Raw genomic sequence first — 25,511 nt, forward strand, 5'->3', positions numbered from 1 at the left:
CTCACCCTGCCCCTTCCTACCTCACCTTCCTTCTCCATCGCAGCCCGCACACTCCGCTCCTCCGCCGCCGCTCACCTCCTCACTGGGCCTCGTTCTCGCCCGTCCCGCCGTCGACCCCCTGGCCCACGTCCTACCTCTGGCCTGGAACGCCCTCCTTCCTCAAATCCGCCAATCTAGCTCACTTCCCCCCTTCAAAACCCTTCCGAAGGCTCACCTCCTCCAGGAAGCCTTCCCGGACTGAGCCCCCTTCCTCAGTTTCCCCTCTCCATCGCCCCAACTCGCTCCGTCTGCTCTACCCTCCCTCCCTGCCCCACAGCACTTGTGCATATATGTACATACCTATTATTCTATGTATAGCAAAACCTGTTTCACTTATCCTGATGTCTAATTCTATCTATTTAATGCTACTGATGCCCGTTTACTTGTTTCGATTTCTGTCTCCCCCCTCTTCTAGACTGTGAGCCCATTGCGGGCAGGGATTGTCCCTCTTTGTTGCCGAACTCTACTTTCCAGGCACTTAATACAGTGCTCTGCACACAGTAAGCGCTCAATACGACAGAATGAAGGAATGAATGGACATGGGAGGATACCAAAAAATCCAATCATCGCCGCAAATGAGAACTATCGGTGGATGGAAGTCCCTCGTGAGGTGAAGCTCTCGGTCCCCGCTGGTCGTCCCGAGTCGGCCACCCCTTGAGTGCCGCGCCTACGTGCCCCGGTTCCTCTCTGCCTGTGGGGCAAGCGTCGGGTGGTGCGGTGGAAACCGGGCAAGCTTCCACGTTGAGAACATCGGGGTTGTTTATCCGTCGCGGCTTACGCTGGCCTTTTTACACGGCACAGTCGCGGTGCCAGCCATATAAGGCGCCCAGTTGGGAAGCAGAAGGCTTGGGCCGTGGCCCGCGGGCAGCCGGGCCCGTTCCGAGATGGCGGCCTCCCCGCCATCCGGACATGACCCTATCCGTCTGACAGGAGACGCCCGTGGGGCTTTCTGGCGTCACCGTCGGGCCGCGTTGGAGCCGGAGGGGGGGAATGGGGACCGTCGCTCTCCCGGCGGGCTTCCGGGTGAGAGTCTCACGTCCAGGCAGTCTGGTAAAGGAGGGTCCCCCGTCAGCTCGGACGCTTTGTCTCTGGGGGCTCTCCCTTCCCCCGCCGCTGGCCGGTGCCTCGTCCCCGTGTGACTCTCCGGGGGCGGGTGGGGGCGCGCCCCCTGCCCGGAGACCCCCGGCCGCAGGGGTGATTAGAGGGAGAGGTAACGAAGAGCTCTGATTTCAGTCAGGCAGAGGGCGACCCCCCCCGGCCCGGGGTCTTCATCTCTGGGTTGCAAACGCCCGGTTCCAGTAGTAGGAGAAGGTGGGGGAGTTGGCGATGCCGACGGCGATCAGCAGCAGCAGGTAGGTGCCCATCAGCAGGGCGAAGGGGTGGCTGGACAGCCAGGAGGGCCAACCGGCCAACCTGCACGAACCAACGACCGCGAACGTTTGACGCCGCCCGTCACGTCCCGTGGGGGACCCGACCGGCAGGCGAGGCGGGTGTCCCCCAGGCCACTCCGCCCCATCCCGGAGCTGGCTCCGCTCGCCCCCTTCCCCGGGGGGCCTGCCCGGTGTCCTGCGTCTCCAGCTCGGGCCACCCTCCGTGGGCGGCATCTCCCGGACCTGAGCTCGCCCCGGCCCTTTCCGGACCGTGTCCGGTCCTGTGGGCTCCCAGCGGGAGGTCGAGCCGCCGGGCGCTCGGCGAGGGGCGTTTATCTGTGCCCCAAGGGGCACTCGGCCCACACTAGGCCCCCTCCCTTCATCTCAGAATGCCACCAGAGGCCCGGTGTGGAGGGGGGAAGCCAACCACTGCCCGGGCGAGAGAATCTCCGGGGCGGCCTGAGGTGGCTGCCCGAAGCCAGGCCGCGGGAGACACCGAAGCCCCAGTACCCCTGGCGAAAAGGCCAAACAGTTTGACCGCCAAACAGGAGGCTTGAAAGGGTGCAGAGGCAGGATTCCGGTAACTGAGAGAAGCCTCTCTTTTCACTCACCTCCCTACACCCCCGGCCAGCAAGGAATCAACCCGCACACACACACACAAAAGCACACCTGCGCACAGAGTAGACACGGTCGCCCTCGCACACAAGTACAGATGGGTACAAACACATACAGGCACACGTGGACATCCCCGCCCACAACCACAAATGCACAGAGTCACACAGGCACACGCTCCGCCACGTACACGGCCACATACCCACATTCTCTTCGGGGTCTCCCCGGACCCCCGCTTCTCCCCGCCTCCCCGTAAATTCCCTTCTTACCTCTTGCACTGCTTCTGCGAATAAACGAGCAGGTATCTGACCCGCAAAAGCTGATTGTTGGTGACCACAAAGTACTTGGGCGGCACCTCTCCCCCCTCGCTGTTCTTGATTCTTGCTCTTTTTCGGTCCATTTCTTCGGAATCTGCCCGAGGGGAAGCAAAGAGTCCAAAGGTGAGGAAGGAGGGGGGAGACCGGCTTTGCCGAGTGCAGGTTGGCGGAAGATGAAGGGGAGGAAGCAGCCCCGCAGTAAAGTCCCGTCAAGCCCGGGGGAGCCCCCGGTCCGGAGGGAGGGAGGGGGCGGCGACGGACCGGAGGGGCCTGGCGCCGGCAGGCCATCTACACGCGGGTTGGAGAGTGGCTCTGACGCTGGCCCGGCGTGAGACCTGGGGCAAGTCGTCTCCCCTCTCTGGGCCTTGATTTCCTCCTCTGGAACACGACGAAAGGCTCCCGCTCTCTCTGCCCCGTAGTCGGTGAGCCCCGGGTGGGGGAGGGGACGGGCCTAATGATCTCACCCCAACCCCACTGCTCAGTATGACACCTGGGGCCCGAGAGGCACTCGGTAAACGTTGCAATTCATTTATTAATTCATTCAATCGTATTTATTGAGCACTGGGTGCCAGGCGCTTGGGAGAGTGATGAAGACCACTAATAATAACATACACGCTTACTATGTGCCAGGCACTGTACTAGGCTCTGGGATAAATCAGGTCGGACACAGCCCCTGTCCCACGTGGGGCTCACGCTCTCAATCCCCGTTTTCCAGATGAGGGAATCGAGGCACAGAGACGAAGTGACTTGCCCAAGGAACTGACCCCTCAATTTCCGCTGGAGCCATACTCGGCACCGTTGACCATACTCGGCACCGTTGATCTAGGTGTACGGTCAATGACTTACTTGGTCCACGCTGGAAATATTTTGAAGTCAGTCTCCCCGGATGGAGTGGAAGTTCCAGGAGATGGGTGGCTGCTCAGTTTGGGATTTTCCAACCACTTAATAGAGTGTCTCACACCCAGGGGGTGCTCAAGAATGGCTACTGAGAAGCAGTGGAGAGAGCCTGAGCATCAGAGAACCTGGGTTCTAATCCTGGTCCCATCTCTGGCCTCACGTGTGACCTTAGGCAAGTCACGTCTCTCGATCCGTGCTTCTGTTACCACATCTTTAAAACAGGCGTTAATTAAATCCTCGTTCTCCCTCCCTCGCTTCAGACTGAGGGACAGGGACTGTGCCCGACCTGATTTTCTTGTATTTACTCCGGGGCTTAGCACAGTGCCCGGCACATAGGAAGCACTTAAATACCACCATTATCATCACCAATTAACCAGTGGCATTTCCGGTCATCCCTCCGACCCCGGCCCCTTCCTCAGGGGTTCCCGGACCCCTTTCCGCCCCCTGGCCCGAGGACCCGCCTGCTCTTCTCCCGGGAAGGTGGAATTCCGGGTACCTCTGAGCTCCTAACGGATGCTCCACGGCCCTTATAACAGTAAAATAAAATGGTATTTGTTAAGCGCTTACTATGTATTACGCCAGGGTACACACCAGCTAAAGAGGTTGGATACAATATCCGTCCCCCATAGGGCTCATGGTCTTAATTCCCCACTTTCCAGATGAAGGAACTGAGGCCCGGAGAAGTGAAGCGACTTACCCAAGGTCACGCAGCGGACAAGTGACAGAGCCGAGATTAAAACCCGGGTCCTGCTGACACCCAGAGCTCTACCCAGTAGGCCGCGCTGCTACCTGAGGACAGGGAACGCGTCTACCCACTCTACCGCGCCGCCCTCTCCCAAGCGTTCAGTCCGGGGCTCCGCAACCGGTCCGATGCCGCCGATCGACCCTGGTCTGCCCGCCTGACTCACTTTTCTTCTTAGCCTGGCACTTGACGTCCGGGTGGTCCACGATCTCGCAGACGGCCACGCAGCTGAGGCGTGGGCCCAGCAGACTGTGCGGCCAGCCGGCACCATGAGGACTGTAAAGGAGAGCCAGGCTTAAGTCACTGGTGAGGTAGATCCCTTCACCGAACAAGGACGTCTGGAACGGCAGGCAAATAAGGAGAAAAAACAAACGAACAAACAAACAAAAAACACACAAAAAAACAAAAACACGCCCAGTTGAAGCCACATCTCAATGCGGTGAAAACGCGATCGGCCTGAAACACGGCATCTAAAATGGCTTCCCTCAGCTGTCACAGTCTCAACAGACCCCGGGGAACTGCGTTATTAAAACTTGAAGGGGGTCTGGGGTGTGTGTATTTGGGAAGGGGGAAGAGGGGAGGTGGGGAGTGTAACACTTTATTTTGCCCCCGTTTTCAGCCCTCCACTGTACTAAGCACTGGGGCAGATACACGACTATCAGGGCTTACGTGGGGCTCCCGGTCTGAGGAGGGAGAACAGGTTCCGAATCCCCATTCTGCAGATGAGGGAACTGAGGCCCAGAGAAGTGAAGTGACTTGCTCAAGGTCACACAGCAGACAAGTGGCGGAGCTGGGATTAGAACCCGGGTCCTTCTGACTCCCAGGCCTGCGTTCGTCCCCCTAGGCCACGCTACGGCCGGGCAGATCCCTTACCTTATTCAAATGGCAGTGCAGGCCATTGTGGAGGATCGAGTGGAAGTTCTCGAGGCGGCTGCCGTGGAAGGCGTAGATCAGGTCCCTGTCGCCCCTGGTCTCGTTGAACTTGGCGTTCATGGGCTCGGAGTACACGACTTCGAACAGGAAGTCGGGGGGTGGCACCGTGGTTCCTGAGATTCCGGTCAGCTCCTGGATCTTGGAGAACTGGGAAGCAGCAGGGAATTCTCCAGGTTATCTCGAAAGTCTCACGTTTTGCTATCTCTCGTCGTCGATGTGGTCTACGCCTGATAACTGATGCCGCTCTGTTGCCCCGACCCCATGACGCTTGTGGAACTATCCTTATGCTCCACTCTTTCCCCTATCTCTGTTTTAATGTCTCTCGCTCCCCTGGAGACTATAAGTTCCTTGCGCGCGGGGATTGCGTCGACCGACTCTGTTGCGTGGCTCAGTGGCAAGAGCCCGGGCTTGGGAGTCAGAGGTCATGGGTTCAAATCCCGGCTCTGCCACTTATCATCTGTGTGACTGTGGGCAAGTCACTTAACTTCTCTGGGCCTCAGTGACCTCATCTGTAAAATGGGGATTAAGACGTGGGACAACCTGATTACCCTGTATCTACCCCAGCGATTAGAACAGTGCTCTGCACATAGTAAGCACTTAAATACCAACATTATTATTATTGTATTGTGCTCTCCCAAGAGCTCAGTAGAGTGCTCTGCCCACAGCAAGTGCTCAATAAATACCACTGATTGGTGCCTGCCTCCCCCATTAGAATGTAAGCTCCTTGAAGGCAGAGATGTCATTTTTCTGTGGGGGCACTTTCCCAAGCAATCAAATAAATCATTTTTATTAAGTGCTTCTCTCCTATGAATCAAGGCCTCTTCGTGTCGGGAGAGTCTGCGTAAACCAGTGAAGCTCAGAGCTACGCCACTGAGAGATATTCTCTCGTCAGGGTTATCCCTAACGGAGAGCCGAGGCGTCGGATGAAGTGATTCACCTGTGCTGAGCAGCAGCGGCACGGGAAAGAGTCGAAGGCAGAGGGTCAAGTGATCAAAATGTTGACCAAAGACGAAGGCAAGACACTTAAGGTTTTACCACGCGGAAGAAGGCAACAGTAAACCACAGCCGTATTTCCTACCGAGAAAACTCTCTGATGAAAATCCAGAGAGTCGCTATGAATCGGGAATGACCCGATGGCATTTGATCATCCTCATCAAGTGTTCAGCGTGTACGGAACACCGTAATAAGCGCTCGGGAGAGTACGATATAACAGAGTTGGGAGACATGTTCCAAAGAGAGTTGGCAGCGGTCGTTCGTTCATTCATTTTTATTGAGTACTTACTGCGCTTGGGAGGGCAGAATCTAACAATAAACAAATCCATTCCCTGCCCACAAAGAACTTACAGTCTAGAGGGGGAGACGGATATGAATAGAAAGAAATTATGGACATGGACTTAATGTGCTGGGGGGTGGGGAGGACGGATAAAAGGAGCAAGTCAGGGTGACGCAGAAGGGAGTGGGAGAAGAGGAAAGGAGGGCTTAGTCGGGGAAGTCCTCTTGGAGGAGATGGGCTTTCAATAAGCTTTGAAGCACGGGAGAGTCATTGTCAGATATGAGGCGGGAGGGCGTTCCAGGCCAGAGGCAGGACGTGGCGAGAGGTCGGCGGCGAGATGGACAAGCTCGAGGTACACTGAGAAGGTTGGCATTAGAGAAGGGGATGAAGAAACCGAGGCACGGAGCAGCGTAGCGTAGTAGACAGAGCTTGGGCCTGGCAGTCAGAAGGTCATGGGTTCCAACCCAGGGTCTGCCACTTGCCCGCTGTGTGACCTTGGGCAAGTCGTTTCCCTTTCTGGGCCTCAGCTACCTCAACTGGGAAATGGGGATTGAGACTGGGAGCCCTTCGTGGGACATGGACTGTGCCCAACTTGATTAGATTGTTTCCACCCAGTGTTTAATACAGTGCCTGGCACGTAGGAAGTGCTTAAATACCACAATTATTATCAGTAGAGAAATTAAGAGGTTCACCCGAGGTCACACAGCAGGTAAGTGGTGGAGCCGGGAGCAGAGCCTGAATCCCAGGCCTCGATTCTTTCCACCGCACCCAACTCCTCTGTCTGGAAAGCCACAAGTGCACTGCCAACAGTCCCTGATTTATTTCCCCCCCTTACAGACCGGCCACAACGACCCATCGAGTTGACCTAGGAATGCTGACCCAAGTCCATCGCCCCGGAGCGAGGACAAGGAGCTGTGACGTTACAACCGAAACAACGAGCTTCCTCCTTTTCATGGGAGGGTTCTGCCCTTTAATTGTGAAATGGACACATTTCATTTCACCAGGCATCCCGGCAGTGGTATCATTAATCAATTAAGGTTACTTGAGTGCCTCCTCTGCGCAGAGTACTATACTAGGTGTTTGGGAGAACAGAAATGGTAGATACGTTCCCTGCCCACAAAGAGCTATTATTATTATTATTATTACTGTGGCTTTTGTTAAGCACTTACACGTGCCAGGCACAGTTCTAAGACCTGGGATAAAGACAAGCTAATCGGTCACTGTCCCTCACACGGCTCACAGTCGAGGAGGGGGATCAAGCATTTAATCCCCATCTTAAAGTCTTAGAAACTGAGGCAGAGAGAAGTGCAGTGACTAGCCTAAGGTCTCACAGCAAACAACTGGCAGAACCAGAATGAGGATCCAGGTCCTGTGACTTCCAGGCCCGTGCTTTTGCCACTAGGCCACGCTGCTTCTCTAGTAATAACCGCAGCAGTAGTGTTTATTCATTCCTTCTATCATTTTTCTTGAGTGCTTACTGGATATGCAGAGCACTGTACTGAGCGTTTGGGAGAGTAAAATATAACAATAAGCAAATACATTTCCTGCCCACGATAAGCTTACAGTCTAGAGGAGGCAGACATTATTAGAAATAAATAAATAAATGACAGGTATGGAAGTAAGTGCTGTGGGGTTGGGGGTGGTGAATAAAGTCAGGGTGACGCAGAAGGGAGCGGGAGGAGAGGAGGGCTTAGTCGGGAAAGGCCTCCTGGAGGAGATGGGCCTTAAATAAGGCTTTGAAGCGGGGGACAATCATCGCCTGTGGGATTCGAGGAGGGAGGCGTCCCGGGCCAGAGGCAAGACGTGGGCCAGGGGTGGGCGGCGAGAGAAGTGAGATCGAGGTACAGTTCCTATTTGGTGCTTTTATTACCAAAGTGTCTTATATTAGACCGTGAGCCCACTGTGGGCAGATATTGTCTCTATTTGTTGCTGAACTGTACTTTCCAAGCGCTTAGTACAGTGCCCTGCACAAAGCAAGTGCTCAATAAATACGACGGTGAATGAATGAATACCCCCCCCAACACCCCTGCAAGGTAGGGTACAGGTATCATGATCGAGAAGCAGCGTGACGTAGTGGAAAGAGCCCAGGTTTGGAAGTCAGAGGTCATGGGTTCCAATCCCGGCTCCACCACTTGTCTGCTGTGTGACTTTGGGCAAGCCACTTCACTACTCTGGGCCTCAGTTACCTCACCTGGAAAATGAGAATGAAGAATCTGAGCCCCGCATGGGACAGCCTGATTACCTTGCATCTACCCCAGTGCTTAGAAGAGTGCTCGGCACCTATTAAGTGCTTAACAAATACCGTCATTATTATCATCCTCTGTTTACAGCTGGGGAAACTGGGGCATGGGGAGGTTAGGTGGTTTGCCCCAGGCTACACAGGGAGCGGGTGTCAGGGCCGGGACTCGAACCCGGGACCTCCGACTTCCAAGACTGCGGCTCCCCCAGAGCCGCCTCGCCCGGTAGACGTACTGGTACTCACCGAGTAACACCACGACGGGAGCCCAAGACTCATTTCCTACCCACGGGCGGCTTCCACTCCCACGGGGAAGGCAGCAGGCATGAACCCTAACGAAGACCATAGAGACCCAGTCCCGTATTCGAGAAAAAAAAAAAATACACCTTACCTCTGTTTTCCTTGAACTCTGGATGGTAAAGACCTTTGAGGATAAGATCCAGCTGAGAAGATTCCATACTCTTTGATCTCTGTCCGTTCCAGACTGCTGGAGTTCCTTCAGGTTTGGCAACTGGTTGATATCCGCAAGCTAACACACGAGAAGTCTCGCTTATTCGAGTCAATAACAAGTATTTACAACGCAGGGGCCCACAGGGTGCAGAGAACGGAACCACGCACTTGGAAAACATGTTAGGGACGGAACAGAAATAACAGTTCCTGAACCTTGGAGAGCCATGACTGTAGAGCCCTCTGGTGGAACAGAAAATTTGGGAAATAATAGAGCTAACCCCATGAAACAGGTAACCGAGGTGAAATGACTGGCCCAAGGTGACACTGCGGGGACGTGGCCGAGCCGGTATGAGAACCCAGGTCCTCCGACTCCCAGGAATTTGGGAAATAACGGAGCTAACCCCATGAAAAAGGTAACCGAGGCTCAGAGAGGTGAAATGACTGGCCCAAGGTCACACCGCGGGGATGTGGCAGAGCCGGGATGAGAACCCAGGTCCTCTGACTCCCAGGCCAGTGCTCTTTCCACTAGGCCACGCTGCTTCTCCTAAACATGTGGGTCCTCTAATAATAATAATAATGGTGTTTATTAAGCACTTACTATGTGCCGAGCACTGTTCTAAGCACTGGGGTGATCAGGATGGCCCACGTGGGGCTCACAGTCTTCATCCCCATTTTACAGATGAGGTCACTGAGGCACAGAGAAGTGAGGTGACTTGCCCAAAGTCACACAGCTGACAAGCGGCGGAGGTGGCATTAGAACCCATAACCTCTGACTCCCAAGCCCGGGCTCTTTCCACTGAGCCACACCGCTCATTTTGAGCAGGGAATGCGTCGGTTAAATCCGTTGTAGGGTACTCTCCCAAGCGCTTAGAACAGCACTCTGCACATAGTAACCGCTCAATAAATACCACGCATTGATCGATTCTAATCCCGGCTCCGCCACTTAGCTGTGTGACCTTGGGCAAGTCACTTCTCTTCTCGGTACCTCAGTTACCTCAACTGAAAATGGGGATTAAGACAGTGAGCCTCACGTGGGACAACCTGATGACCTGTATCTACTCCAGCGCTTAGAAAAGTGCTCGGCACATACTAAGCACTTACCAAATACCATTATTATTATTATTCTCTGGGCCTCTGTTCCCTCATCTGTAAAATGGGGGTTAAGTCTGTGAGCCCCACGTGGGACAATCTGATTATCTTGTATCTACCCCAGCGCTTAGAACAGTGCTTGGCACATAGTAAGCGCTTAACAAAGACCAACATTATTATTACTAAGCGTTTGGAAAGTACAATTTGGCAACAAACAGAGACAGTCCCTACCCAACCACGGGCTCACCGTCTAGAAACGGGGGAGACAGACAACCAGACAAAACAAGGAGACAGGCATCAATACGCAAGGTCACCCAACAGGCTCATGGGGTGACAAGGATTAGAACCCAGGTCCTTTGACTCCCAAGCCTGGGCTCCTTCCACTATGCCATGTCGCTTTCCCAACCGCTACTATGCCATCTCCACTCGACCTATGGGCCTCCTGTCACTTGTCCGGGGGGCCCGGAGTCCCCCTGACCCCAAGGTCTGATTCCCCACCTTTCTGCTGACGGCTCCTCACCAGACCCGCCGACTAGAAACAGTGATGAGAATAGGAACAATTTTACTATTTGATAAGCACAGAGACGCAGCGAGGCCTAACAGACTCAGCACAGGCCCGGCAGTCAAAAGGACCTGGGTTCTAATCCACTCCTCTGGGCCTCAGTTCCCTCATCTGCAAAATGGGGACCGAGACTGAGCGCCCCATGTGGGACAGGGATCGTGTCTAACCTGATTTACAGAGCCCGGCACATAGCTAGCACTTAAATACCATTATTATTTTTACTACATTATTATTAATAATCCCAGCTCCGCCACTCATCTGCTGTGTGACCTTGGGTAAGTCTTTTCACTTCTCTCGGCTTCAGTTCCCTCCTTTGAAAAATGGGGATAAAGACTGTGAGGCCCATGTGGGACAGGACTGCATCCAACCTGATTAGCTTTTATCTACCTGAGCACTTAGTATAGCACCTGGCACATAGTAAGCGCTTTAACAAATACCGCGAGGAGGAAAAAAAACCAAAACAGGCACCGGCTTAAATACAATAATAATGATAATAATGATGGTATTTGTTACGTGCTTACTATGTGCCAAGCACTCTATGCGCTCATCAGATTACACCCTGTCTCTTTTCAACACGGGGCTAAGTATTTAATCCCTATCAAGGAGCAGAGTGGCCATGTGGAAAGAGCCCGGGCCTGGGAGTCAGAGGATCTGGGTTCTAATCCCACCTCAGTCAGCTGCCTGCTGGGCGCCCCGGGGCAAGTCGCTTCACATCCCCGTTCATTCAATCATATTTACTGAACGCTTACTGCGTGCAAAGCACTGTTCTACATGCCTCTCTGACCCTCAGCCTCCTCATTAGTAAAATGGGGACTCAACGCCCATTCTCCAACCTGATTATCTTGCATCTACCCCAGTGCTTAGTACAGTGTGCGGCAGAGGAAACGCTTAACAAAAAAGCAGTCGCTGCCATCTCTGTTCTGGCATCTGGCACTTCCCCAGTGCCCTGGGAAATGGAGGAAGTGGGATGGCTCTCTGGGCTCCTCCCTTGACCCGATGATGTGGCACTTGAAGGAAAATCCTCCCTTGCCCCTGCCCTGGGCCACCACTGGCCTGTCCGGCAGGCCCTCTCGTGCCAGGGGGCCAGCAGGCTTGGCCCAGCCTCATTCAGTCGGTGGTATTTACTGAGCGCTTTCTGGGTGCTGAGCAAGGTACTAAGTGCTAGGGAGGGGACAATCCAACAGACACGTTTCTTGCCCTGAAGGGGTTTCTGGTGGTGGGCAAGTGTGGCCCCGGGAGGGCAGATGGTGGCCGGCCCCCGCCGGCTCTGAGTTCCCCCACCCTCCCCCAAACTGGGGCGCCCCGATTCTCAGCGGGGCCTGATGGGGGGCTGGGGTGAGGCGGGGGAATGGGAAGAGGAAGGGGGAGGAAGGAAAAGGGGAGAAGGTGGAAGGGGGGAAGGAAGAGGGGGAGAGGGTGGAAAGGGTGGGGGAAAAAGGGAGGGTGGGGAGGGAAAGAGGGGGAAAGGAAGAGAGGAGGGGGAAAGGAAGAGGGGAGGGGGAAAGGAAGAGGGAAGGGGTGAGGGAAAAGGGGAAGAGGGAGGAGGAAGGGGAAAGGGGAAGATGAAGGGGAAAGGGAGGAGAGGGAAAAGGAAGGGGGAAAGAGGGGAGGAAGGGAGAAGGGGAGGAAGGGAGAAGGGGAAAGGGAGAAGGGGAAAGGGAGAAGGGGAAAGGGAGAAGGGGAGGGGGAAAGGATGCGGGAAAGGGGAAGGGAGAGAAGGGGAAGGATGAAACGGGAAAGAGGGGGAGGGGTAAGGGATGGGAGGAGAGGAAAATGGGAGAGGAGGAAAAGGGGAGGGGAAAAGGAAGGGGGAAGGAGAGAGGGGGAGGAGGGGGGAAAGGGGAAGAGGGAGGGAGAAAGGAAGGGAGGGAGAAAGAGGGGACAGAAAGAAGGGCGAAGGGGAAGAGGGAGGAGAGGAAAAGGGGGAGGAGGAAGGGGGGAGGGAAAGATGGAGGGGGGAAGGGGAGAAAGGGTCGGGGTGGGAGGGGGTCGGGGGGGCGTCTGACCAGGGCGTCGAAGTCCTCGTGTCCCCGGGGTCCGTATCCCGGAGGGCAGGGCCGCAGCGCGGAGTGTCGGCGGAAGGACTGCGCGGCGGCCCAGGCCAGGCTGCACCGCAGGTCGGCGGCCCCAGCGTCGTCCCCCCACGCCGACCTCGACCCCGACCCGCTCATCCCCCCCCCCCCCCCAACCAGGCCCCCAACCTCGGCTGCCCGGCCGCACACCGCACAGCACCGCACCGCACCCCCACCCTACGACCTCCCCCTTCCGCTTCCTCCACTCCTCGCCCCTCCTCCTCCTCGCCATTTCCTCCTCCCCGTTCGCTCCTCCCCTCTCTCTCCCTCCCCATTTCCTCCTCCCCTCTCACCTCTTCCTCCTCCCTTTACTCCCTCACTCTCCATTTCCTCCTCCCCACCTCTTCCTCAGTCTCCATTTCCTCCCCCACCTTTCTCATTCTACTTCCTAGTTCTCCTCTCCCTCCTCCTCACTTTCCTCCTCCACCTCTTGCTCCTCCCTCTCCTCCCCATTTCCTCCCCCACCTCCTCACTCTCCTTCCTCCCCATTTCCTCCCCCATTTCCTCCTCTCCCTCCTCCCTATTCCCTCCTCTCCGCCTCTTCCTTCTCACTTTCTTCCTCCCCACCTCTTCCTCCTCATTCTCCTTACTCTCCACTTCCTTCCCCCCACCTCGTTCTCCTCACTCTCTCCCCATTTCCTCCTCTCCCTCCTCCCCACTTCCTCCTCCCCCACCTTTCTCCTCATTCTACTCCCCATTTCCTCTTCTCCTCCCCTCTTCTTCCTCCCTCTCTTCCCCATTTCCTCCTCCCCACCATTTCATCTTGACTCTCCCTCCTCCCCATTTCCTCCTTCCGCTCCTCCTCCTTCCTCTCCACTTCCTCCTCCCTTACCTTTCTCCTCACTCTCCTCCCCACTTCCTCCTCTCCCTCCTTCCCACCTCTCTCTCCCCCCTTCCTCCTCATCTCTTCTTCCTTCCCCTTCTTCCCCCATCTCCTCCTCCTCCCACATCTTTTCCTCCCCCTGACCCCGTCAGGGTATAGGGCAGGAGGCCGGGCCAGTGCCCAACCTAGAAGCGCCGGCTGGGCTGTCCCCACGGCAAAGTAGAGCCCATAATAACACACCCCTCAGTCAATCAATCACTCAATCATTCACTCAACGGTATTTATTAAGCACTTACTGTATGCAAAGCACTATGCAAAGCGCTTGGGAGAGTACAATACTACAATAAACAGCCATATTATCTGCCCTCAACGAGCTCACAATCGATTAATCAAAAAGAGCACTGTACTAAGCGCTTGAAAGAGTACGGTACCGCAGAGTGGCTGGTCACGTTCCTTGCCCTCATTGAGAAACAGTATGGTCTACTGGAAAGAACCTTGAGCTTGGAAATCAGAAGACCTGGGTTCTAATCACACCTCCACCACGTAGGGAATGTGTCCGTTTATTATTATATTGTTCTCTCCCAAGTGCTTAGGATAGTGTTTTGCACACAGTAAATGCTCAAATATGATTCAGCAAATGTCTGCTGTGTGACTTTGGGCAAGGCACTTTACTTCGCTGGGTCTCAGTGACCTCATCTGTAAAATGGGGATTAAGACTGTGAGCCCAATATGGAGCATGGACGGTGTCCAACCTGATTAACTTGTATCTACCACAGCACTTAGCATAGTGTCTGCCACATAGTGCGTGCTTAACAAATACCATTAAAAAAAAGAGTTTACAGTCTAGAGGGGAGTTTACAGTCTCCCCCGCCAAAAGCCCGCCCCCCACACAAAGAATCCCTGCAAATTCATACACACACATACACACACTCTCCAGACGTGGGAATCAGAGGACCTGAGTTCTAATCCTGCCTCCACCATTTGCTTGCTGTGTGACTGTGGGCAAGTCACTTTACTTTTCTGTGCCTCAGGTTCCGTCTCTGTAAAATGAGGATTCAATACCAGTTTTTCCTCCCCCTTAGACCACGACACACTAAGCGCTCAATAAATAGGATTGACTGACTGGCCTGCCTGCAAGCCCCCCAGGGTCCCCGTGGGCTCCTCCCGGCAGGCCTCGCTTTGGTTACTGAAGAAGTCAAGGCTTTTTTACAGCCAAGAAAGCAGCCTGGTAGTTGAGCATCTGGTTGGCATAAAGAAAGGACCAAGAGATATTTTTTTCTGGAAATGGAGAGAATCGGTCTCATCTACGGGCGGGATTCTAAGGTCTGTTCTAGAGCAGAATTAATCTCCGGGCTTCGACTGAGCCACCAACCACATTTTCCTGTTTTTGTAATCAAGAATTGCAGCAAGAGAGTGGTGACAAGGTCACAGAAGTGGATTAGCACACAAAACACACACACACGCACACTGTCTGCTTCTGTTTTGTTGATGAGGAGAACACACGTTCCTAAAGGATGCTAGGAAGACGTTTCCCATCCGCCCCCCACACCCCCTTTTTCCCCAGTGTCTACATTCCTCTGGGGTCATTTTAATCACCCCAACCGGCACTGGGGAATCCGGTGACTCTACTTCCTCAGAGGAGGTTGGAGGGGGAAGCATTTTGCTTCATCTGCCTTTGTGCCTGCAATCTTTGATCCCGGGACAGGAATGTTAACTACATCATTCAGTGAGCCGCTAGGGAGAGGTTTATTATCTGGCATTATATTAAATCACTCCGAGCACTCCCTTTGAGTGAGAATAAGTCACCAGTCGTCCAAATTGGCTGAGTTAATTCCCTAATATTTCATTAGGCTTAATAATTCTCTTGCCAGCACCTGCTAACGGGAGGTGGCAGGAGGGGGGAAATGGGGAGGAGGAGGAGGAGGAAGAGGTTAGAGAGAGATTTTTCCTCTTTCCTCCCCTAGGAGGGATATGCAGTTGAGGAGATGCCACACTTTGGGATTTATGTTGAACTGATTCTTCCAGAAGGCTCTTTTATCAGCCCATTAAATATCCAAACAGGATATTCCACCGATGTCAATCTCCTCTAGTATTGGAAAAGAGCGGGGCCTAGGGGGTCGAGCACGGGCCTAGGAGTCAAAAGGACCTGGGTTCTAATTCCAGGCCCCGCCATTTGTCTGCTGTGTGACCTTGGACAAGTCACTTCATTTTTCCGTGCCTCAGTTACCTCATCTGTCACATGGGGATTAAGACTGTGAGCCCCATGTGGCACACGAACAGTGTCCAGACTGATTAGCTCGCTCGCACCACCCCTGCGCTTAGTACAGTGCCTGACACACAGTAAGCGCTTAACAAATACCATTAAAAAAAGCATCTGAGGAGAGTTGTTTTAACCAGCGTGGCTCAGTGGAAAGAGCACGGGCTTGGAAATCAGAGTTCATGGGTTCTAATCCCGGCTCCACCACTTGTCAGCTGTGTGACTTTGGGCAAGTCACTTACAATGTTGGTGTTTGTCTTCTCTGAGCCTCAGTTCCCTCATCTGTAAAATGGGGATGAAGATTGTGAGCCCCACGTGGGACAACCTAATCACCTTGTATCCCCCAGCACTTAGAACAGTGCTTTGCACCTAGTAAGCGTTTAACAAATGCCATCATTATTATTATTATTATCATTATAGTCTCATCTCCCCCACTAGCCTGTAAACTTCTTATGGGCAGGAAATGGGTCCACTGATTCTGTTGTATTATACTCTCCCAAGTGCTCAGTATTCTGCACATAGTAAGCGCTCAATAAATACCACTGATCTCCCTAATGGCTGAAATTGCTCCCACAAAAAGAACCTTTTAGGATTGGAACCTGGGAGCTTCCAATCCTGTTAGCATGAGGATTCTATTAGCCACACATCTAGTACTTAAATGTCACCTCCTCCAAGAGGCCTTTCCAGACTGAGCCCCCCTTTTCCTCTGCTCCCCTTTCCCCCTTCCCCTCAGCACTGTGCTCATTTGTATATATTATTTATTACCCTATTTATTTTGTTAATGAGGTGTACATCCCCTTGATTCTATTTATCTTGATAATGTTGTCTTGTTTTTGTTTTGTTCTCTTTTGCTTTGCCATCTGTCTCCCCCGGTTAGACCGTGAGCCCGTCACTGGGCAGGGATGGTCTCTATCTGTTGCCGAATTGTACATTCCAAGCGCTTAGTACAGTGCTGTGCACATAGTAAGCGCTCGATAAATACTATGGAATGAACGAATGTTCCAACTCTGTCTCCTCCGTCCCCCACCCCGGCCCTAGTTGAGTCTAGAAGAAACTAGAAACTGTTCCCAAATCAAGAGGATATTGTAATCCATCGGCTGATCCCTAATTTTTTTAATGGTATTTATTAAGCACTTACTCTGTGCCAGTGCTGAGGGAGATACAAGCTAATGAGCTTGGACACAGTCCCTGCTTCACATGGGGCTCCCAGTCTTAATCCCCGTTCGACAGATGAGGTAACTGAGGCCCAGAGAAGTGAAGTGACTTGCCCAAGATCACACAGCAGACAGGTGACAGAACAGGGATTAGAACCCAGGTCCTTCTGACTCCCAGGCCCGGGCTCTATCCACTCTTGTGGTTCAGAGCTCTTCCTTTATTTCCAATAAATTAAAGCTCATCTCATGGGGAGGGGCCGACTGATTATTTTTCTTTCTTATGGAGATTTGATGAAGGAAATTCATCTGGGGAAGGAAAGTAGGAATATAATAGGACATTCAGAGGACAGAAAGCACCCATCCCCCATCTCACCTTGGAAAGAGCTGCTCCTTTAAGATCGGTTTTATTACAGAATTAACCCCGACCCGCCTTTAAAGGGAGAGCATAGTTGGGAATAAATCAGTGGTCTGGTCTGGCCACTTCAAAAGGATAAAAAGCCGGGCCGGAAGACTACATGCTGTTTCTGGGAATAAATTGGAATGAGATGGGCAATTTAGGGAAAGGAGAGAACTCTAGGGTAGAGCGAAATTAAGGACCTAGCATCCATTTCACTTTCAGTATATGAATCATCTCTTCCTCATTATGGAGAATTCTTTCTTGCTAGTTTTGGTGTAAACGACACTGAAACTGGACACCCAGCCCAAATGTCTTCCAGAAATAAGGCCTACTCCCAGAAGAAAGAATTGTTCATGGAAAATAATAAGAGGAACAGCGTGGCTTTGTGGATAGAACACAGGCCTGGGAGTCAGAAGGACCTGGGTGCTAATCCCGCTCCACCACTTTTCTGCTGAGTGACCTCGGTCAAATCACTTCATTTCTCTGGGCCTCAGTTCCCTCATCTGTAAAATGGGGATGAAGATTGTCAATTCCACGTGGGACAAGGACTGCGTCCAACCTGATTATCTTGGATCTAACCCAGCACTTAGTACTGGTAAGTAATAAGTGCTTTACAGATACCATAAAAAGACTACTACTAGAGAAGCAGCGTGGCTCAGTGGAAAGAGCATGGGCTTTGGAGTCAGGGCTCATGAGTTCGAATCCCAGCTCTGCCACTTGTCAGCTGTGTGACTGTGGGCAAGTCACTTAACTTCTCTGGGCCTCAGTTCCCTCATCTGTAAAATGGGGATTAAGACTGTGAGCCCCACGTGGGGCGACCTGATTCCCCTCTGTCTATCCCAGCGCTTAGAACAGTGCTCGGCACATAGTAAGCGCTTAACAAAAAATACCAACATCTGTTATCTGTTGCCGATTTGTACATTCCAAGCGCTTAGTACAGTGCTCTGCACATAGTAAGTGCTCAATAAATACTACTGAATGAATGAAATATTCATAATTATGGTATTTGTTAAATGTAAAGTCAGAAGCAAAATGACATAGGGATTAAAGCACAAGCCTGGGAGTCAGAGGACCTGGGTTCTAATCCTGACTCCGCCACTTGACTGCTGAGTGACCTCAGGCAAGTCACTTAACTTCTCTATGCCTCAGTTTCCTCAACTGTAAAATGAGGATTCGATACCTGTTCTCCCCCTACTTGACTGTGAGCCCCGTGTGGGACAGACCTGATCTGGCCTGATTAACTCGTATCTACCCTATTCCATAAAACAGTGCTTGACACATAGTAAGCACTTAACACGATAAAAAAGTGTTTGGCTATGCACCAAGCACTGTACTAAGCACCAGGATAGATTCTAGATAATCCGGTCAGACACAGTTCCCTTCCCACCCGGGACCCGCAGTCTAAAAAGGAGGGAGAACGGGTCCTGAATCCCCACTGGACATCTGAGGAAACCGAAGCACGGACAAGTTAAATGACTTACTCAAGGTCACACAGCAGGTAAGCGGGGGAGTTGGAATAAGATCCCAGGTCCCCTGACTCTTACTCCAGGCTAGAGCACTTAGCTGAATAAAACAGAAAAAGCAGCAGTGGCCAGGGGAGCTGAGCAGAGGCCAGTGGAAACCAGCAGAACTAAGCGGAGGCCAGCAGAGACCCTTGAAGGCCGGGAGAAACCAGCGGAAGCCAGTGGAAGCTAACGGAGGCCTACAGAAACCAGTGGAGGCCAGCAGGGTCCATCGGAGGCCAGGAGGGCTAGGTGGGGGCCAGCGAAAACCAGCAGAGGCTAGCACCACTAAGTGGAGGCCAGATACCAGCACAGGCCAGCGGCGTTAAGTGGAGGCCAGTGGAACTAAGTGGAGGCCAGCAAAAAACAGCGGAAGCCAGCAGAACTAAGTGGAGGCCAGAAATCTGTTAAGGCTGGAAGCAGTAAGTGGAGGCCAACAGAGGCCAGCAAGCTAAATGGAGGCCAGTAAAGGCCAAAGGAGGCCAGCAGCACTAACTGGAGGCAGGCGGCGCTAAGTGGAGTCCAGCTTTGACCCTGAGCAGCAGAGGTCAGTGTTATGAACCTGGCGTAGCCGAGGGGGTCTGCGTTTGGTTCCCTGGAGTCCCTGTGAACCCGGTTTTGGAGACTCTCTGCATTACCACAAGCTCCCCGCGGGCAGCACCAGCATATCTCGCCCCTGTCTTTCATTTGTTCGTATTTATTGAGCGCTTACTGTGTGCAAAGCACTGTACTGAGCACTTGGGAGAATACGCTACAACAGACAGACACATTCCCTGCTCACAAACAAGCTCTCTGTGCCCGCTCTATGCCAGGGGTCGTTGGAGAAGCAGTATGGCAGAGTGGATAGAGCACAGGCCTGGGAGTCAGAAGGTCTTGGGTTCTAATCCTAGTTTCACCACAAGTCTGCTGTGTGACCTTGGGCAAGTCACTTTACTTCTCTGGGCCTCACTTCCCATGACTGTAAAATGGGGATTAAGACTGTAAACCCTATGTGGGACAGACACTGTGTCCAACCGGATCAACTTGTATCTACGCCAGCGCTTAGTACAGTGCTTGGCACATACTAGGTGCTTAACAAGTACCATTACAAAAAACAAAGAAAAAAGGTGGGAAAGGTGGGAGGAGGGAAGATGAGGAGTTCAGCTTTAAACACGTTGAGGTTCAGGTACCAGCAGTGTATGGCTTAGTAGAAAGAGGCCGGGCTGGGGAGTCAGAGGTCATGGGTTCTAATCCCAGCCCTGCCGCTTGTCAGCTGTGTGACCTCGGGTAAGTCACTCAACTTCTCCGTGCCTCCGTCACCTCATATGTAAAATGGGGATGAAGACTGTGAGCCCTATGTGGGACAATCTGATTACCTTGTATCTACCCCAGCGCTTAGAACAGTGCTTGGCACATAGTAAGCACACCACAAATGCCAACATTATTATTATTATTATCATCGCAATGGAGGTGTCCTGGGAGTAACAGAGACATGAGATTCAATAACGGGAGAGATGTGGGGATATGTGGAGTTAGAAGAGATCCACATCCTCAAAACTGGCTTCTTCTGTCTCCCTCCCAGCAAATCCCAGGATACAGAGGCTGATGAGGCCCCAGATTTAAGGGGTTTGGTTGGGATCTGAGATGACCTCAAAGATCCCCCTGTGTTCAATTCCCCGCCGGAAGAGCGATTAATTGCAGCAGCATACTCCCAGATCACCCAACCTCCTGCTCAGATAGTTTCCAGATGTAGCACCCTCTGAAAATAAATAATCAGTCCCAGGTAGGGGCAGGAAATAGGAGCCTGAGGACAAAACATTCAATCAATCGATCAGTGGTATTTATTGAGCGCTTACTACGGGCAGAGCACTGTACCGAGTGCTAGGGAGAGTACAATATAATAGAGTTGGGAGACAAACATGAATATAAATAAAGACTTTGTAATACATCATTTAAAGATACTTGCAAAAGTGCTGTGGGGTGGGGAGTGGGGTGAATCCCTCCGGCTTGTGGACCTCCATGTGAAGTTGGAAGGAGAATCTTCCTCGGCGGATGTTTGCTACTTTGAGTCTCACCCCTCCGCCACCCCCACGACTCTTCCATCCTTACCCTTCATTCTGCTTTCCCCGTCTTTCATCTGTTGTATCGTCTGTCTCCCCTACTAGGCCATAAGCTCCTTGAAGGCAGGGATCCTGTAGATTGTTTGTACAATCTACTGTATTGTACTATCTCTCTCGACGCGGACCTTTCACCCACATCCCACCTCTGGCCTGGAACGCCCTCCCTCCTCACCTCCGACAGATAATTGCTCTCCCCCCACTTCAAAACCATCTCCTCCAAGAAACCTTCCCTGTCTAAATCTCCTCTCCCATACCCTTCTGCGCCCCTCTTACTTGCTCCTTCATTCATCCTCCCTCCCATCCCCACAGCACATACGTATACATTATCATCTATTTCATCTATTCATTTATTTATATTAATGCCTACTTCCCCCTCTAGACTGGGAGCTCATTGTGGACAGGAATGTGTCTGTTTGTGGGGATACTGTACTCTCCCCAGCGCTTAGTACAGTGCTTTGCACAGAGTGAGCACTCAATAAATATTGTCTGCTGGTCTGCTGTGTGACCCTGGATAAATCATTTTACTTCTCTGAGCCTCAGTTACCTCCTCTATAAAGTGGGGATTAAGGCTGTGAGCCCCACTTGGGACAGGGACTGTGTCCAACCTGATTACCTTGAATAATCAGCGCTTAGAACAGTGCCTGGCACACAGTAGACGCTACCACAATTATTATTATTATTCTGTCTCCCAGGCCCGGGCTTTTTCCACTAGGCCGGGCTGCTTCCCACCACATAACTTTTTAGCTCCTGCACCTCAGGAATGCGTCGACTGCTCCGGGAAATTAGATAGTTCGGAAAATGCTGTTTATGATCCGGCCTGGTGACTGGCTCCCTCTCAATGCACTTCTTTCAGAGATCTTATTTCCCTTAAGCTGATGAATTGAAAAGAGTTCACATCTATCTCCTCCAGAGAAATGGGATGAAAACCGACCTTTCCGGGCTTTGGAGTTTGAGGCTCTTTCCGGTAGCAGATCAGGGAGTTAAAATCTACTAGGGGCCCCCTTGCAGGCGGAAGCATTATTTAGCCTCCTGTGGAACTGTCCCTGAAGGGAAAACTGAGGTTTGGGGAAACTAGGCTGGGCTGCTTATGATAATGGTGTGTGATAGGTGTTTATTACATGTCCGACACTCTGCTAAACCCTGGGGTAGATACAAGGTAATCAGAATGGACACAGTCCCTGTCGTACATGGAATAGCACGATAAGTACTATTTATAATAATTTATTTTATTGGTATAGTATTAATTTATTATTACATTTAATAATAAATCATCCTATTTATTATTTGTTGATTATTATAACTTATGATTTATTATTTAAATAATAATACTGATGGTATTTGTCACTAGACTGAAAGCTCGTCTCTAGACTGTAAGCTCGTTGTGGGCAGGAATGTGTCAGTTCATTGCTATATTATCCTCTCCCAAGCACTTAGTAAAGTGCTTTGCACCCAGTAAGCACTCAATAAATACAACTGAATGATTGGTTCAACGCTTAGTCTGTGTGAAGCACTGTTCTAAGCGCTGGGGTAGATATAAACTAATCAGGTTGGACACAATCCCTGTCCTACATGGGGCTTGGAATTCTGGATCGGAGGAATCGCCAGATGGGAGAGAGGGAGTAGCTAGAGGGGAAAAGGTGGGATGGGGTGTCAGGGCCCTCTCCCTCTGTCAAAGCCGGTGTTCAGGAACTGAATCCCAGTCTTCCCAGCGACCCACCTGCCAGAGATAATTAGCTTTGGCCGTTTGCTGCTCACAGCTGAACGTCTGCGGCTGGGAAAGCAATCTCAGGCTGATTGTCTCCCAACTGAGAGACCAGCTGGGGGGTGGGGAGGGGGCAGGGCTCAGCTCAGGGGGGGACCCACCACAGCCTGAGGCTTGTGGATGGGCGGGGATGACTGCTTTCTGATACCGATCCATAATAATAATAACAAAAATAACATGCGTAATACAATTTGCTTAGCACCTAGCATGTGCGGGGCACGGGGGTAGATACAAGATAATCAAGTCACACAAGGGGCTCGCAATCTATTTGGGAGAAAAATTGAGTGGTTTTTTTTTTAAATGGCATTTGTTGAGCGTCTGCTATGTTTCAAAAGCACTGTTCTAAGTGCTGGGATAGAAACAAGTGAATTAAGTTGGACTCAGTCCCTTTTCCACATGGAGTTCACAGTCTAAGTAGGAGGGGGAACAAGAAAACTGAGGTCCGGGGAAGTGAAGCCACTTACCCGAAAGTCACACAGCAAGCATTGGACAGAGCAGGGATTAGAACTCAGGTCCTCTGACTCCCAGGCCCGGGCTGTTTCCCCTAGGCCACGCTGCTTCCCTAAAGGGCCCTTTCCATCTCTCAACTTAAAAGCCCCTAGAATAATAAAAAAAATTAATGATAATTATATTTGTTAAGCACTTACTATGTAGAAAGGGGTAGAAACGTTATAATCAGGTTGGACGCAGTCCCTGTCCCACATGGGACTCAAAGTCCATCCCTATTTTACAGAAGAGGGAACTGACACTCAGAGAGTTGAAGTGACTTGCCCAAGGCACAGAGCAGACAATAATAGTAATAATAATGATAATGGTGGTACTTGTTAAGCACTTACTGGGTGCCAGACACTGTACTGAGCATTGGGGTGGATACAAACGAATCGGGTTGGACCCAGTCCCTGTTCCAGTTGGGGCTTACAGTCTCAATCCCCATTTTCCAGAGGAGGTCACCGAGGCCCAGAAAACTGAAGTGACTTGCCCAAGATCACCAAGCAGACATGGGGCAGAGTGAGGATTAGAACCCAGGTCTCTACCGATTCCCCTGTACCCTCTCCCTCCCAGGCCAGAGGGTTATTTTGGGGTCCTCAGGAGGGGTGGGGGGCTCCGAGTGTTTTTGAAGCATCCCACCAGACTCCACCCCCCATCTCTGCGGGGGCAGCATCTGGAAGCAATCTCCGGTCGCTGGAGCACTTTGTCTAATTGGGGAGGCTTAATTATCCATTTTAGGCTAGTTACAATCATTTGCCCAACTTGCCATCTCTTGATTGCTTCTGGCTCCGGCCCCGGGCCCCAGAGGAGCATCCCCTCCCGCCCCCCAGAACAGCCCAGGGGAATGGGGGGCGGGGGAAGGGGGGAAGCGTCTCACATCCTTCCTCTGGGGGGTCCTCGGGGGTCTTTGCTCCAGCCACGGGTCACAGGGAGGGGAAGGAGAAAGGGAGGACCGGCGGTGGGGATGGAAGAGGGGGCAGGGAAAGCGGGGAGGAAGCACCGGGTCGGTTCAGCGTGGCCTAGCGGCTACAGCCCAGGCCTGGGAGTCACAAGGACCTGCATTCTCATCCTCGCTTGGCCACTGGTCTGCTGTGTGGCTTTGGACAAGTTGCTTCACTTCTCTGGGCCTCATTGACCTCATCTGGAAAATGGGGAAGAAGGCTGTGAGTCCCATGTGGGACGGGGACCGTGTCCAACCTGATTAGCTTGGATCTACCCCAGTGCTTAATAATAATAATGATGGTATTTGTTAAGTGCTTAGTACAGTGCCTAAGATATAGTAGCTGCTTAACATATACTATAATTATCATTGAGTTGTACCTACCCAGCGCTTAGAACAAAGCTTGACACAGAATGAGTGCTTAACAAATATTATTATTACACTATAATAGTGTTGGTAGACGATCGCTGCACAGGGAACGTGTCTATTGTTCGATCGTCCTCTCCCAAGCGCTTTGAACAGTGCATTGCACAAAATAAGCGCTTAATAAATACGATCGAGTGAATGAAAACAAGAGTACAGTCCGGGGGTCGGCGGGGGGACGGACCCGACAGGAAAATAAACGTTCTCGATTACACATCCCAGGCAAGTACCCTGAGTGAGTGGCCAACTTCAAGCCCGCTTTAGAGGGTGGAAAAACATCCTGCGGCCCACCACAATCTCATTGCTTAGGGGGCTTGGGGAGTCTGGCCAATCCGGAGTTGGACAGACAGCACCATAAGGCAGGTAAGACTGGAATCCCGGCTCCTGTCCCAGCTTCCAGAGGTTTGTCACGGGGTGGGGGCCCAGGGCCTGGGAAAAGGACCTCCACATCAAACGGAATCTCCTTACAATCAGCTTTAAAATACTGAATCATCTTGCCCCCTCCCTCCTTACCGCACTGATTTCCTACTCCATCACATCCCACATAATTCGCTCTTGTAACGCCAACCTACACACCGGACCTCGATCTCATCTATCCCACCGCCCCTCATCCACGTCCTCCCACGGGCCTGGAACTCCTCCCTTTCGTAAACAACGGACCTCCACTCTCCCCACCTTCAAAGTCTTACTAAAATCACATCTCCAAGAGGCCTTCCCCTTCTAGGCTGTCATTTCAGTGCTTAGAACAGTGTCTGGCACATAGTAAGTGCTTCACAAATACCGTAGTTATAATAGTAATAATAATAATAATGTTGGTATTTGTGAAGCGCCTACTATGTGCAGAGCACTGTTCTAAGGGCTGGGGTAGTTACAAGGTAATCGGGTTGTCCCACGTGAGGCTCACAGTTAATTCCCATTTTACCGATGAGGGAACTGGGGCCCAGAGAAGTGAAGTGACTTGCCCACAGTCACACAGCTGACAAGTAGCAGAGCCTGGATTCGAACCCATGACCTCGGACTCCCAGGCCCGGGCTCTTTCCATTGAGCCACTCTGCTTCTCTAAGTTCTTATTA

The 25,511-nt window shown here is 52.1% G+C and overlaps 1 protein-coding gene across 1 annotated transcript; it reads right to left on the reverse strand.

Moving 5' to 3' along the window:
- Positions 1–967: 967 nt before the first annotated feature.
- PARP16 (poly(ADP-ribose) polymerase family member 16) lies at positions 968–12,700 on the reverse strand. Its single transcript, XM_029066798.1, has 6 exons — positions 12,527–12,700; positions 8,811–8,948; positions 4,851–5,057; positions 4,144–4,315; positions 2,291–2,432; positions 968–1,452 (listed from the first exon to the last, which is right to left on the reverse strand). Exons 1-6 carry the CDS (start codon positions 12,689–12,691, stop codon positions 1,308–1,310), a joined length of 969 nt encoding a protein of 322 aa, XP_028922631.1. The 5' UTR covers positions 12,692–12,700; the 3' UTR covers positions 968–1,307.
- Between the last annotated feature and the right edge of the window lie 12,811 nt (positions 12,701–25,511).

Source organism: Ornithorhynchus anatinus, chromosome 5, assembly GCF_004115215.2.
Source record: "Ornithorhynchus anatinus isolate Pmale09 chromosome 5, mOrnAna1.pri.v4, whole genome shotgun sequence".
Classification (NCBI taxonomy): domain Eukaryota; kingdom Metazoa; phylum Chordata; class Mammalia; order Monotremata; family Ornithorhynchidae; genus Ornithorhynchus; species Ornithorhynchus anatinus.

Coding starts and splice junctions, on each gene's coding strand:
- PARP16 (XM_029066798.1), bottom strand. CDS start 12,691: ATGAGCGGGTCGGGGTCGAGGTCGGCGTGGGGGGACGACGCTGGGGCC. Junction 4,316..4,850: donor TGCACTGCCATTTGAATAAG/GTAAGGGATCTG, acceptor CTGCCGTTCCAG/ACGTCCTTGTTCGGTGAAGG. Junction 2,433..4,143: donor GTGCCAGGCTAAGAAGAAAA/GTGAGTCAGGCG, acceptor CCCCTCGGGCAG/ATTCCGAAGAAATGGACCGA.